Source organism: Scophthalmus maximus, chromosome 13 (genome assembly GCF_022379125.1).
Source record: "Scophthalmus maximus strain ysfricsl-2021 chromosome 13, ASM2237912v1, whole genome shotgun sequence".
In the NCBI taxonomy this organism is placed as follows: Eukaryota; Metazoa; Chordata; class Actinopteri; order Pleuronectiformes; family Scophthalmidae; genus Scophthalmus; species Scophthalmus maximus.
In genome coordinates, this window is record NC_061527.1 from 4,405,002 (window position 1) to 4,417,936 (window position 12,935).

The following is a 12,935-nucleotide window of genomic DNA, read 5'->3' on the forward strand; positions in this document are numbered from 1 at the left end:
GTATTATCACTTAAATTCCGGATTCTTTCCCCCAGAGTTCACACTGTTAATCAATATCTCTCTATATTCTGGGAATTGAATTTCCTGGAGACGCCGAGGACTTTCAGGAGCTTCTGCTGATGTCACTTGATAGGAAGTGGTTTTGTTTGACAGACCTCTAATTATTGATCCCTTAAAAAAAGCTGCAGTCTCTGAAGACGATTTGAAGATCGAAGTACTGTGACATCTACAAGAAAAAGAGTTGGAAAAAAGCATTTGAAACCAGCACAAAGAGCCGTTTTATTTCACTTCCTTGCAGATTTTTTTATCTCTACTAAATTGACACTGAGGGGAACTTTCTCCTCCTCACTCAAAACAGCAAATTCATACGATGAACAGTATAATTGACCTCTGTCATCATTTCAGTCCTTATTTTTTCCCAGTGCTCTCTGGGGCTGCGTTCATAATTTTCATATCTGCATAACGCCCCTGAAGAGGTTCCTTCCCAAAAAAAACCCCACCCAACAAAATGCAACTAGAAGACTGATCTACAAAACAGACACAATCTGTGGATGTGAGCGTGGAAATGACTTTGATCGTTAACCGTGAGAGAATTTATGCCAGCATGTCTGTATCCCTGAAGCCGGCTGTCGGCTGGGAGGAGTCCGCCTCAGGGGGAGCCTCCGTCGCGGCTCCAGGTTGAACCGGCGCCCCGAAGGGTTTCCAGGGCTTGGACGGGCAGTGCAAGGGGTGGACGCCCACAGCATCTGCATATCTGGCGGTCATGGACACGTCGGGCGAGGCGGACGGCCGGGGGGCCTCGGTCGTGGTGTCCTCCTCGGACGACTCCTCTTTGGCTGAGGCCTTGGAGGGGGACTGTGGGGCGGGAGGTGGAGGTGGAGGTGGAAGAGTGGGCGGAGGCGGCGAGGCGTAGGGGCGCTCGTACAGAATGTGCCTGAGTGGAGACCAGCCGGCGGGACGGCGCCTGTTGAGTATCTGAGGGGAAAGGGCACAGGACGTGGACGAACAGGTGAAAAATGCGGTACTCGACATGAATTTGATATCAAATTATTATTTATTAGATTTATTGAGGTTAAGTGGAGCATGTGAATATGTTTAACATTATATAGATGACATTTTTATGGTACTGACACTCTTACTGCCTAATACATTATATACTGTATATTATAGATAGATATATATATATATATTTATCATAGAGAGAGATAGATACTGATATTGATCCCAAGCTGGGAAATTCCAGTGTTAAAGCAGCAGGTATCATTCACACAACGCACCTCGACAAAATCTAAGAAATACAAATGTAGAAATATAAGAATCGCAAAAAAATATGAAAGATAAAATATGTAGCAAATAAGTAAGTGGAATTTTGTCTTTGGAGCATTCTTCAAAAACCAGGGTAGCAAAGTGCTGCACACTTACAAAAAGTCAGAATGAATGATTGAATAGAGACACTGAGCACAAAACCAGGCAAGAATACACCAGAGCTATAACTCGAGAGCGGCTGTGCGGCTGTCGATTGGATTTCTAAAAAACCTAAAAATGTCTGCGATTAGTTTGACTGCTGTGTGAAAATTGTGTCTCACCATGGGGGGCATTGGACCTGCTGTACACTCTATCCGGGCCTCTGGGGACTCGAATCTCCATGGAGCTACATCCACCGTAGAGTTACAGTATGACAACTCCTGCAGGCGTGAACACACACACACACACACACACACACACACAGATGTGTCAAATCGAACAAGACCACAAGAGATCGAGCAATGTCAGCGGCGACGTGTCTTTTTTTCCTACTCACCACGTCCTGGTCATTAGGGACACACAGCTCGTTGAGGTCCGTGTGTTCGGCCTTGGCGCAGGTGCTCTTCCTCATGTCAAAGGTCACCTTGAACCTGAAACCTGCGATCACCTGCGAGCGACGGATACATGTTCACGCACAGCACAGTGGGTAGAAAAGGAAGGGCCCCCTGGCCAACGTCCTCTCGCTACATTTCCCCCTGTCTCTCTCTCTCTTACCTGTCTGGTGGCCTTGCCAACACTGTTCAGGGTGAACAGGTGAGTCGAGTTGGAATTGGCGTTGTACTTGGAGATGGAGGCCGACAGAGGCACCTTGAGGTCCTCCGAGTTCTCGTCAATCGCCTCCGGGCAGCCCAGACAGGACGCCTTCTCTGGGGCGATGTAGCCGTCTGCAGAGGAAGCGAGAGGGTGAAGGACAAGGCAACGCGCGGCCCACGAACGCAAGGCCACCGCAAATGTTGGTGCCTTCATTGTCATCACCGCCGCTCCATGTTCACTGTAACTTTGCTGCTGGGGATACTGAGTGCCCCTCAATTAAGAAAGAAGTCAAACATAATCAACTGATACAAATAAAACGCAATATTCAATGGAATCAAATCGGATCAAGTAAATAATGAATTGGAAATATGCGTCAATACAATTTGAAAAGATCTACCAAATACGTAAGTGAGCGAGGTGTGATGGAAAGACCCTGGGTTAAATTAAATCATGAAGTCATCCATTTGATTTTGTTGTAAATAAAACCTACAAAGTCTTGCGATAGCTCCAACACGACCCACGACGTCTGCTAAGCTCACGTCTCTCTATCGCCAGATGTTTTTCATTTTGACCAGATTTCCCACAGCCCTCAAAGGGCTTGATGTGACTTTCTTTCATAGGCACCGTGCTGTCATAGCTACTCCGCTAGACCTGCTTATGAAATTGTCTGAAATCATCCTAATCAGGCATAACTGAAATGTAACAATGATTATCATCAGCGTATACTATATATTTGCCTTCAGACACAAAGTCCGGACATTTGCGTTCTCACATACAGCCCCTCCCGAAAGGTTCAGGAAAGTATCCGGACTCTAGTACATGTCTGAAAGCAAATTATGTGATAATCCATGTTAACTGTTTTCCTTATAATCTATTTCAGCGCTGCAGGTTTCAAACCACAACGCTAACTTATACTTTAGCGGGCTACAGATATAAATGTGGCGAGCTCAGCCTTACACACTTACAAAATCCTTTCGGGAACACACACACAATCTGTTGAGTGGAGGCGGAACCGTCGGGCCGGTTGGGCAAACAGATTAAAGTCTAGACTATGCCGCTGCCTTTTTATGGTGCGATGAGGGGGTTGATATATGACACAATCGTTGTATGCCGTACACCCACCAGTGTACATTTACCTCAATGACTCACTGTTGACTGAATGAGCAACATGCCCACAGAGTCAGGGTGAACACAGATGAACCGTGGAGATTCTCATTGCCACATGAGGTTCCGCAGTTAGTCTTAAACTAAAGCCACAGTGTGTAATATTCAGAAGGACTTGTTCACAGAAATTGAGTATATCGTCCGCGACAACAAAGCAACAAAGAACCGATGTTTTTTTCGTCAACTCTAAATGAGTTACATATAGTTACATGAGGTAACGTTGCAAACCAACTGAGCAACTGACAGGGGACACTTTATGGTGGCGCACGGCTGATTCCATTTCCCGGTTTCCGTCAGGCGTCTGAAAATTCAGCGCGAATGCGACGCATTCTGGAACCGTTTGGTTCAACGACCGAATTCAACGCGACGTAGCAAACATGGCGACTCACGCGGAGGTCGGGTCCACCTCATGGAACTATATTTAACTCTTTCAGAGTTGATGAAAAAATACTGGCTCTTGGTTGCGGGTGATTATACATGTATGAACACATAGTTATGGACAGTATATTCAATATCTGTGGATAAGTTCTTCTAAATATTACACACTGTAGATTTATGCAAAAATGCTCATTCTGGCGGCGCTCGTGTCATCGCTGTTAGGAACACCAACCCAAAGAGTTTGGTTAGCGACGTCATCCTGTTCATTCGTGCATTTCATTGGTTCACTCACTCACCGAGGAAACAATCCACCTGCTGAGTGTCACTTGCTGTGTCAGTCACGTAGACCGTGGCTTTGCATGTGAACGGCCTCTGGAAGGAACAACAGTACAGAAGATGATTAGTGTTATGTACGATTACAATAGAGCAATTCATTACAATACCAACTTATGAATAAGAAATAAGTCATGAGAAATATCATCCGCTCTAAATGTTCCAGTGCACAGGAATCTGCAGCTGAGTTTTACGCCAAGAGTAATTTACAGTGGAGTTTTATTCTCTGGTGTTTAATACTAGAATAAAAGTATTACAACATGAAAAAAGTGAATAAATAAATAAATAAAACAAAACAAAAAAGAAACATGAACTTCCTGGATAACGTGAACATCATTCATCACTACCTGGCTCCCCTGAAGCAGATAGTCGCACTCTGTCCAGTGTTTGCTGCCCCCTGCTGGACAGTTGCTCCTTCTGCTGGTGAACTGCAGTGAATACATGGAGCCAGTGCTGTTCTCTAACTGCAGAGAGACACACACACACACACACACACACACACACAAGCACGCACACACACACACACACACACACACACACACACACACGCACACAAATAGATTACAGATACATTCAAAACATAGAATGAGCCAAATTTGGTATGAAGAGATCATTAAATATGTGATCAGAGATTAAGAGAGCAAGTACTGTTTTTGTGTATATTATTTCTGTATATTATTTGCCCCTTTATTCATTAATTCTTTTTTTTTTTTTTTACAGTTTTGATAACAGCTTTATATGAAGTGGTTAATCCAGTTTCAGCTGTGAAATACAGTGGAGGCGAGTGCAACAACAAGGGGAAAAGATGGAGGCCACAGGGACTCTCCAGTGTGACGGCGGAGGCCAAGCAGCTCTGGTGAATTTGCACGTTGTTTCAGTGATCACTGTACCCTGGAGGCTCCTAGTATCTGAAAGAGCGCCAGCTTGTGTCCAGACCTCAGCCGCCCGTTGTACGCGTGCAGGGCGCTGCTGACGGGCGCCTCCACGGACGGGTCGTCACACAGGAGCAGGAGGTTGATGTGGTGCTCCAGGCTTACTGTAGATGGTTCATAATAGACCTGTTTTTAAAAATGAAATTATTAGCTGGAGACTAGTCTGAACTCAAACTGCTAAGCTGCAACTAAATGCATTCACCCACAAGTTGTTAAATGCAATTTTGGGGTACTTTTACTCGCTTCGATTATTTCCTTTTTTTCCTGCTATTTTTCTACTTGACTGAAATAAACATCACTGCGAGCAGGTCAAAGTCAGATTGACACAATGATCCAAATCTGTGACTGTCGAAAAGAAAAATGATCCTGCCTTCAATCTAATATCAGAAATAAGTAACTGAGTGCATTTATTCGAATACTGTGGTACGACTCAAAATGAACAAGTGAAATTTAGTTGATTATTCTCATTTCAAATGCTCAACTCATTCTCTTTATCATAATACTGTACACACATTCATCAGACAGCTACAGTTACAGGTTAACGTGCTGTAATCAAATACTGCTACTAATAATAATCATAATTTCTTTCTCTGTAAAGGACCATTGAAAAACACAGGTAGAGAGGGCTTTCACAAGACACGAATGAAGAAATACAGGCAAACAATAGGAAACAATTAACAACAAAAGATCAAATATGAGAAAAAAAAATGCTGCAGGCGAGAAAATACACATAATAAAATATAGTCAAATAAAAACGTCAGTCAAATATTAGCCAGTTTTCAAAAGTGGAAGGTGAAATCAGACCCCGCGTTCTGAAAAAGTGCACAATTATTATTATTATTATGCACAGCTGATACCCATTTCAGCAAGACACAGTACCACATATTATGCAATAACGCTCGCACTTCCAATGCACAGACACATTTCACGCTTGGCGTCGGCCGATTCTCGCGAGCATCCGAGAGCAACGCCAGGGGCCCGCGGCCTCTCACACTCCTCCACTCACCTGCAAAGAGTCCGAGCTGTGGAGGCACAGCAGGCCCAGCACACACAGGCCCAGTCCACTCCTCATCGTCGGATCCTGACGGACGTCTGGCTCTGCTCCGCAACAAAGCACAGCAAAGGCAAGTTTCCCAACCAGTCGAACACTTCCACCGACACGTAACGTCAGTGCACTCTTTCGCCGTGCGAAGGACCTCCGACCGGATCGATCGGAAAATTCCTCATGTGGGGCAGAAAGACTTGAGCGCGTTTAAAGCTTTCGGAGGTCGAATGTAAAGAGTGGGTGGGTGCAGGAAACCTACAGTGTCTGAAGGGCGGAGGGCCGGTTGTGGATCCTGCCGAGCTGGAGGGGGAGAGAGAGAGAGAGAGAGAGAGAGAACCGGACTCCTCTCCACGCGGGGACGCACGGCTGAGTGAGGTTCTCCTGGAACTGTGGGCGGGAATCCGTTGGAAGGATGATGATGAAGAAGACACACACATAGAGGACGGGAGGGCACAGAGGACGCACACGCACGCGCGCACACACACACACACACGCACACACGCGCACACACACACACATTGATGCTCAGAACGCCCAGTCGGTAAAAGGAGAGAGTAAATGTTTGCTTTTCTTGTTTGCCCTCCTTCCTGTCGAGTCAGTACAACAGAGAGAGAAAGAGAGAGAGACGGAGAGGGAGAGAGAGAGAGAGAGAGAGAGAGAGACAGAGAGAGCATCTGAGGTGATGAAGTAATGTCTCTTATTAGTGACTAAAATACAAAATTCTAACTGTATGTGTTTAGGAGGCCACTGTGTGTGTGTGTGTGTGTGTGTGTGTGTGTGTGTGTGTGTGTGTGTGTGTGTGTGTGTGTCTGTGTGTGTGTGTGTGGGTGTGAGTTTTGCGTGGTCTAACTGGTACTTTGACCCCGTCGACCTTCGGCCCACACCGCTCTGATTTCCCCACCGCTCCTCAGGGAAGAAGAGGTGGACCGCGCTCAGACGTTACATCTCCGCATGTATACACTGTGGATTTATACACGGTATCGCGCAGACGTCCTGGTGTTTGCTTTTGTCTCTGAGCAAATTGACGGGCGTTCACCAAGTTCACGGGGGGGGGGGCGCGCACGGAGGTCAGCTCACCCGCTGCAGACGAGATGACAACATTGACAGGGTCTTAGTTCGTGTATGTGCCTGACAGGTCGTTGGCTCCGTTAACATCACTTCACCTCCGTCGTGAAGACAGATTCTACATTTTGTCGATGAATATAGATCTAGGTGCTGCACGGTGGCGTAGTGGTTAGCGCGTTCGCCTCACAGCAAGAAGGTTCAGGGTTCGAGTCCCGGTTCAAACCAACCAGGGCCTTTCTGTGTGGAGTTTGCATGTTCTCCCCGTGGATGGGTTAGGTTCATTGGAGACTCTAACTTGACTGTGTGAATGTGATTGTTTGTCTCTGTATGTCGTTGTATGTGGCCCTGTGAGGGTTGAACCCCGCCTCTCGCCCAATGTCAGCGACCCTTAAATGGATGGATGGAATATAGATTTAAATAATGGGGATCCTGTGAAAGTACATAGAAAAAAGGACAAAGACAACTGGAATCAAGCCACTGACCTTTACCGTCAAACCGATACATAGAATAGAACCCACGGGGTCAACACAATCACTATCAATTCACACTGTCAAGTATGAGTTCTTTACACTCAAGTAAAGAACGAGTCTCCTAAATGTACAGTACTGTGATTACAGGATAGTACCGAGGCTTTAATAGTGAGCTCGGGCAGTTTTCCGGATGCCGTCTGCTTGTTTTACGTTGACCCCGATCTAGTGCTGCGGTGTGCTTTGTCTCAACATGCTGCCTATTACCTACGAGAAAAGCTTCGTATACTTTGCGATAACTTCATCGAGTTTTGTCTGTGGACACTCCCATTCGTCCAGGTCCTAGTGATCCACAGGGCGTTGAAGAAGCCGCTTGAGACGAGAGGGTGAACCGTTGTCGTCTCTGCCCCGCCTGCTGCCTGTGACGCCTCACTTCCTCTGCAGGGTGTCTGTGGGTCTTTCTGCTTCTTTGTAGGTGTCCAACAGTTTCACACTGAACCAGCGAAGTGCTGCTGCAGGCGGCGCCCGTGCTGAACCTCCACAGTCTGCTCGCCTCTCTTCTCCTCCAGCCATGGCGCTGAGGGCCCTCGCGGGCGGATGGTGCCTCGTCCTCCTGGCTGCTACGATTCCAGGTGAGTGACCAGAATCAGAATCAGAATCAGAATCAGAATTGTCTTCACTGTCGTTGTAAGTGCGGACAATGGAATTGAAATGCTCTATGGTGTAAACATTAAAATACAAAAAACACACAGTATGATAGTATTGCGTCTATCCACTCTCTCTGTGGCTCAGGGTTTGTCTTTATATCTCAAGCATGTCAGTATTTAATGGAGTTCTTTCACTGGGGCATAGTTAAGATCTGTGCGAAATCATCCTCTGTCCCTGCACATGATTCCATAAAATTAAAAGATAAACTGAACTCACCGGGACCCGGGTTTCTATGCCCCACGTCAATGCGCACGTACAGTACGTGACGCCGTGCGGCGCCCAACGTATTCTGTAATTTTCATATATCTTTAACATTTATACTGTTGCATCCGCACGAGTCAGCTCTGGTTTCCTGTCTCGCTCGGTGATCGTTGCTCGTGTGGTCTCTCGTGGTCCCACACACACACTCTGTCTTTTCTCACGCTGTGGTTTCAACAAACAGATGATATGACAATGATCAGAGGCCATTTTCATATATATATATATACATATATATATATATATATATATATATATATATATATAAATATGTTGAGAATGCAGATTGTGAGATAATGTGAGTCCATTCGTTTTGCCACAGTAGTTTTCTTCAAGCTGTTTAAAAGAAAAAAAAATCATATGCCATTGTTAAAATATTGTTTTTGTGATACCTTAGTTACTATTAACTGTAGACCAAGGCTTAAAAAAACATATATATATATATATATATATATATATATATATATATATATATATATATATATATATATATATATATATATATATATATTTATTATATAACTACATAAAAAAGAAACATATTTTAGTTATTCGTCGTTGATAAGTAGACAAAGCTGAGAGTGATGTGATTTTTTAAATTGGTTTTTTAATGTTTTTTTGAGACATTTGACATGTTTAAGATTCGATTAAAGCCCCAGAGTGACCAACTGCCCCGTGGCATCGATCCCACAGGAGCTCCAGAAGCCTCGGATGCACTGGATGTCACATACTTTGATTAAAACCATTTTTTAAAAATAGGATTTGACTTCACTAAGGTGCAATTTGCAGCTAAAGCTCAGGCTTGAACCCAATTTTGTAAAAACATAAAAAATAAAAATAAAGACTACAGGTCTCTTCCTCCGCCAGGCGTCCATCCCCAGGGGAACGACAGCTCGGTCCAGCCGGCGACCGACTCCGGGGCTCAGATCTACCGGCCGGTCCTGCAGCCGTCTGAGGCCACTCCTCCCACAGGTACACCAAAAGAGACAGGACAGGATCTATTACAAGAAATGAAAAGAAAACGCACCAGGCAGGTCCTGCAGCTGATCTGGTGCGGAGGGAATCACAAAGAAATTGAAATATATATATCACACAATTGTGTCCAATGTCAAATTCACATTACAGTTGGTAGTTTCGTGTGTGTGTGTGTGTGTGTGTGTGTGTTTTGTGCACAGGGACGTACACGCTGAAGAGCCTCGCTGGGACAACCTGCATCAAAGCCACCATGGGAGTGGAGTTCGTCGTCAACGAAAAGAGGGTTAGAGGCTGTGACTGGCTCAGCGTTTTGTGTGTGTCCGTGTGTGTGTGTGTTAGTGTGTGCGTGTGTGTGTCTGTTTGTGTGTCCGTGTCCGTGTGTGTGTGTGTTTGTGTGTGTGTGTGTCCGTGTGTGTGTGCGTGCGTGTGTCTGTGTGTGTGTGTGTGTGTCTGTGTGTGTGTGTGTGTGTCTGTGTGTGTGTGTGTGTGTGTGTGTGCGTGTGTCTGTGTGTGTGTCTGTATGTGTGTGTGTCTGTGTGTGTGTGTGTGTGTGTGCGTGTGTGTGTGTGTCAGTGCGTGTGTGTGTGAGTGACCGCTTTTTGCATTTTAGCCCTTTCTGCAGAAAAGCGTGTGTTTGTGTCAGCATCTGTTTGTGAGGTGTTAAGATTTGGTTTCACTGTACCGACTCAGCTTTAAAGAAAACAGAAAGACAAACCCTGGTCCACAAAACAAGAAAACATTTGTCCGTGTTAGTGTGTAGATTCATGCACTCATACTACATGTCTCCAATAGTCGATTTTTGCACAAATCGAAGAAGACGGTGTCCGTGTGGAGTAATCTTGTTCTCCCGTGTGCACTCAGAAGACCTGGTATTTCAACCTGGACCCCTCCAGGGTCAAGAGCAGCGGCTACTGTGGCAAAGAAGCTGCCGTTCTCTCGCTCACGCTGCCGGACAACGGTGCCAGTCTGCAGCTCACCTTCAGAAAGGTGCAACACTCTTCACACTGTTTACTCTTACTCTGTCACATGTTCCACATAGTGTCTATTCTAATTTTCAAGGATGTAAATGGCATAATATGGTCACAGATTACAAAATGCATGTGTAGAAAGGCGTAATATGGCACAAAGTCCACAAGAGTATATTACAAGACTCAGTAAAGAAACATCATACATTTAGTTAATTTCCAAAATGCCCCCAAAATATTCAGAATGTCTGTAAAAATATGAAAATAACAGTTTCCGTCTTCTACTGCTGGAAAGGGTTTAAAAGTTCAGTGAAAGATATTGTAAACTGTCCAAATCATCTTACAGATGAGCTGTGTCAAGAAATCCAAAGTAACAAAGGTTTCACATTCCAAAAATGTGATTAATATAGTTTCTGCCTCCGTTTTGTTTCCATTCAAACGACTGTACTGTCTGTCGTAGTAAAAATCATTCCTTTGTGCAGATCATTCGTGAGTCCTCCAGGTTCACGTCTAGATCCCAAATTTCAGAACAAAAGATTAATTTATGTTTGTATCATTAGGAAAAATGTGCATCAGGTCATCATCCAGTGTTTTCTCAATCAATGTCTCTGTGTTTGTCTCCAGGAAAAGAAGATTTTCTACATCACCAAGCTCACCGCTCACTTGTTTCCTCTGCCTGTTTGTCAGAAATGTGCCAGTAAGACCAGACGGACAATGAAAAAGAGAAAACATATATATATAATACAATATATGGCTATTTCAATTTCTAATTGTTTAAAAGGAATAACCTGCAGACTGTCTCTGTTCCGTCCCAGATAAGAGTTACTCCGGCTTGTTGGACAATGACAAGTTGTTCCAAACGGCCAACGGTCACAGCTTCACGTGCAAATCCGAGAATCTGCTCCTGATGTCGTCGGAGCTGAGCGTCAAGCTGGTCCCTCTGAAGATGCAGGCGTTCACTCTGCCCAACGGACACTTTGGAAAAGGTGAGAGACTGAACCAGCCACTCAACCACGGAACCAAAGATTCTGAATGAAAAAAAACGCTTGTCAGCCAGCTCAAAGAAATTGAAATTGGTGTTTGTGCTTCGTCTCCGGTGGTCGAACCAATTAAGGACACGTGGAGTAAATAGTAAATATATGCACCTTGTTTTTTTCCTGCATAAAAAGATTTACGCATTCATTATTGTGCTTTTGGCTCGTTCACTACAGTTGGGTCAGGTTATATTCTTGTCTTTAAAAAACACTTAAAATCTCACTGAAGAAACTCTGTTCTGTGAATTGCAAACTCTTCCGTGCTTGTCAAGATTTAAAATCCAATATTAGGAAATAGGAGATTAATTATCTTGATTTAAAGGTTATTTACCTGTTTCTATATTTGAACTTATCATAGTTCACTACTTAGAATACTTTTGAGAATGAATTTCTAGAATGAACCCAACTTATTTCAAGATTTCTTGTCAAGTAAAATGATCTGATCTTCTTTTTTTTTACATTTAAAGTGTCAAACGCCATAATACACAAAATACAAAAATCTACAGCAAGAAACGATTCAAATATGGTCACAATCCATGCTTTTGTATGTTTTTATTTTATTTTCTACTGTCTTTATTGCAGTAAGAAGGAGAAAGCGATGCCAGATATAGTTGATATGAAAAGCCTGGACATACATTTTGATGATTTCGCCCCCATTGGATGTTTAAAGACCAGTGTGAACATGGTGCAGAATGGTTTAGTTTCATGACAATAAAACCATCAGTGTTGTCTAGCTCTGCAAAGTGATGAATGATGGGAAACTACATTTTGACATTTCACTGAACACCTGCTCTTCCATCAACTGCTCGTCCTCTCCTCGACCCTTCTGTTCTCTGTTATCTTTGTTTCTCTCCTCTGTTTCAGAGCTGGAGTGCTGGGCCGATTTCAACAAGCGGGTCATTCCCATTGTCATCGGGGCCACGGTGGTGTGTCTCATCCTGATCGCAGTGCTGACCTACCTGTTCATCAAAGACCGCCGCAGACAAGGCTACGAGCGGATCTGAGCTGGAGATTTTAATCCATCCCAGAGAGACTTTTATAGGCAGTTATTGTCACAGACAGCTGTCAGATGTCTTCTCCGTGACTTGTATTTGACTTTTTAAATTCCACAAAATGTGTGTCATGATAACACATAGAGGCCAAATATCACCAGAAATGCCAAAAGTTATCGTTTAATGTATTTATTTGACTATTATTTCATCGACTTATAACATTAAAAAATGTTTCACATCCTCCTTGTAATTTGTGTGAATGTCACTGCTTGTAATACTCTGAATTTGTTGTATGTTCAAAAAAAGCGATTTAATGAAAATGAGAACAGACTGAAAACAAAATTAGGATGAATTGTACACAGATGAAATCCATTGTCCATTCACATGTCTTAGCATCTGTTGAACAAATGTGTTTAAAATTAAATTTCTGTTTTAGAATGTTTTCCCCCAAGCCACTCTTCTTGTCAATAAAATAAAAAATTGGTGTAATTATTTGCAAAATCATTCTTTATCAACTCTAATTCTGTGGTTGGATTATGAGAGAAAGAAAAAACATTGCTC

At 43.8% G+C, this 12,935-nt stretch overlaps 2 protein-coding genes and 1 long non-coding RNA gene across 4 annotated transcripts; 2 read left to right on the forward strand and 1 right to left on the reverse strand.

The window, feature by feature from the left end:
- Positions 1-254: 254 nt before the first annotated feature.
- Positions 255-6,331, reverse strand: kng1 (kininogen 1). The gene is made up of 9 exons (XM_035647247.1): positions 6,170-6,331; positions 5,872-5,963; positions 4,824-4,991; positions 4,281-4,397; positions 3,897-3,972; positions 2,020-2,189; positions 1,802-1,912; positions 1,587-1,685; positions 255-975 (listed from the first exon to the last, which is right to left on the reverse strand). The coding sequence occupies exons 2-9, from the start codon at positions 5,935-5,937 to the stop codon at positions 595-597; spliced, it is 1,188 nt and encodes a 395-aa protein (XP_035503140.1). The 5' UTR covers positions 5,938-5,963; positions 6,170-6,331; the 3' UTR covers positions 255-594.
- LOC118318004 lies at positions 914-6,081 on the forward strand. Its single transcript, XR_004795589.1, has 3 exons — positions 914-1,009; positions 4,654-4,789; positions 5,784-6,081. It is a non-coding gene; the product is annotated as an uncharacterized LOC118318004 (long non-coding RNA).
- Positions 6,332-7,495: 1,164 nt separating the features above from the next.
- On the forward strand, positions 7,496-12,866 carry LOC118318002 (lysosome-associated membrane glycoprotein 3). Of its 2 annotated transcripts, none has more exons than XM_035647249.2 (7): positions 7,496-8,074; positions 9,276-9,380; positions 9,584-9,666; positions 10,248-10,370; positions 10,973-11,045; positions 11,164-11,334; positions 12,247-12,866. In XM_035647249.2, the coding sequence occupies exons 1-7, from the start codon at positions 8,014-8,016 to the stop codon at positions 12,384-12,386; spliced, it is 756 nt and encodes a 251-aa protein (XP_035503142.1). In that variant the 5' UTR covers positions 7,496-8,013; the 3' UTR covers positions 12,387-12,866. The 2 variants fall into 2 exon arrangements, with proteins under 2 accessions (XP_035503142.1, XP_035503141.1); XM_035647248.2 differs by having other exon boundaries at positions 7,514-8,074; positions 10,245-10,370.
- The last annotated feature ends 69 nt before the right edge of the window (positions 12,867-12,935 follow it).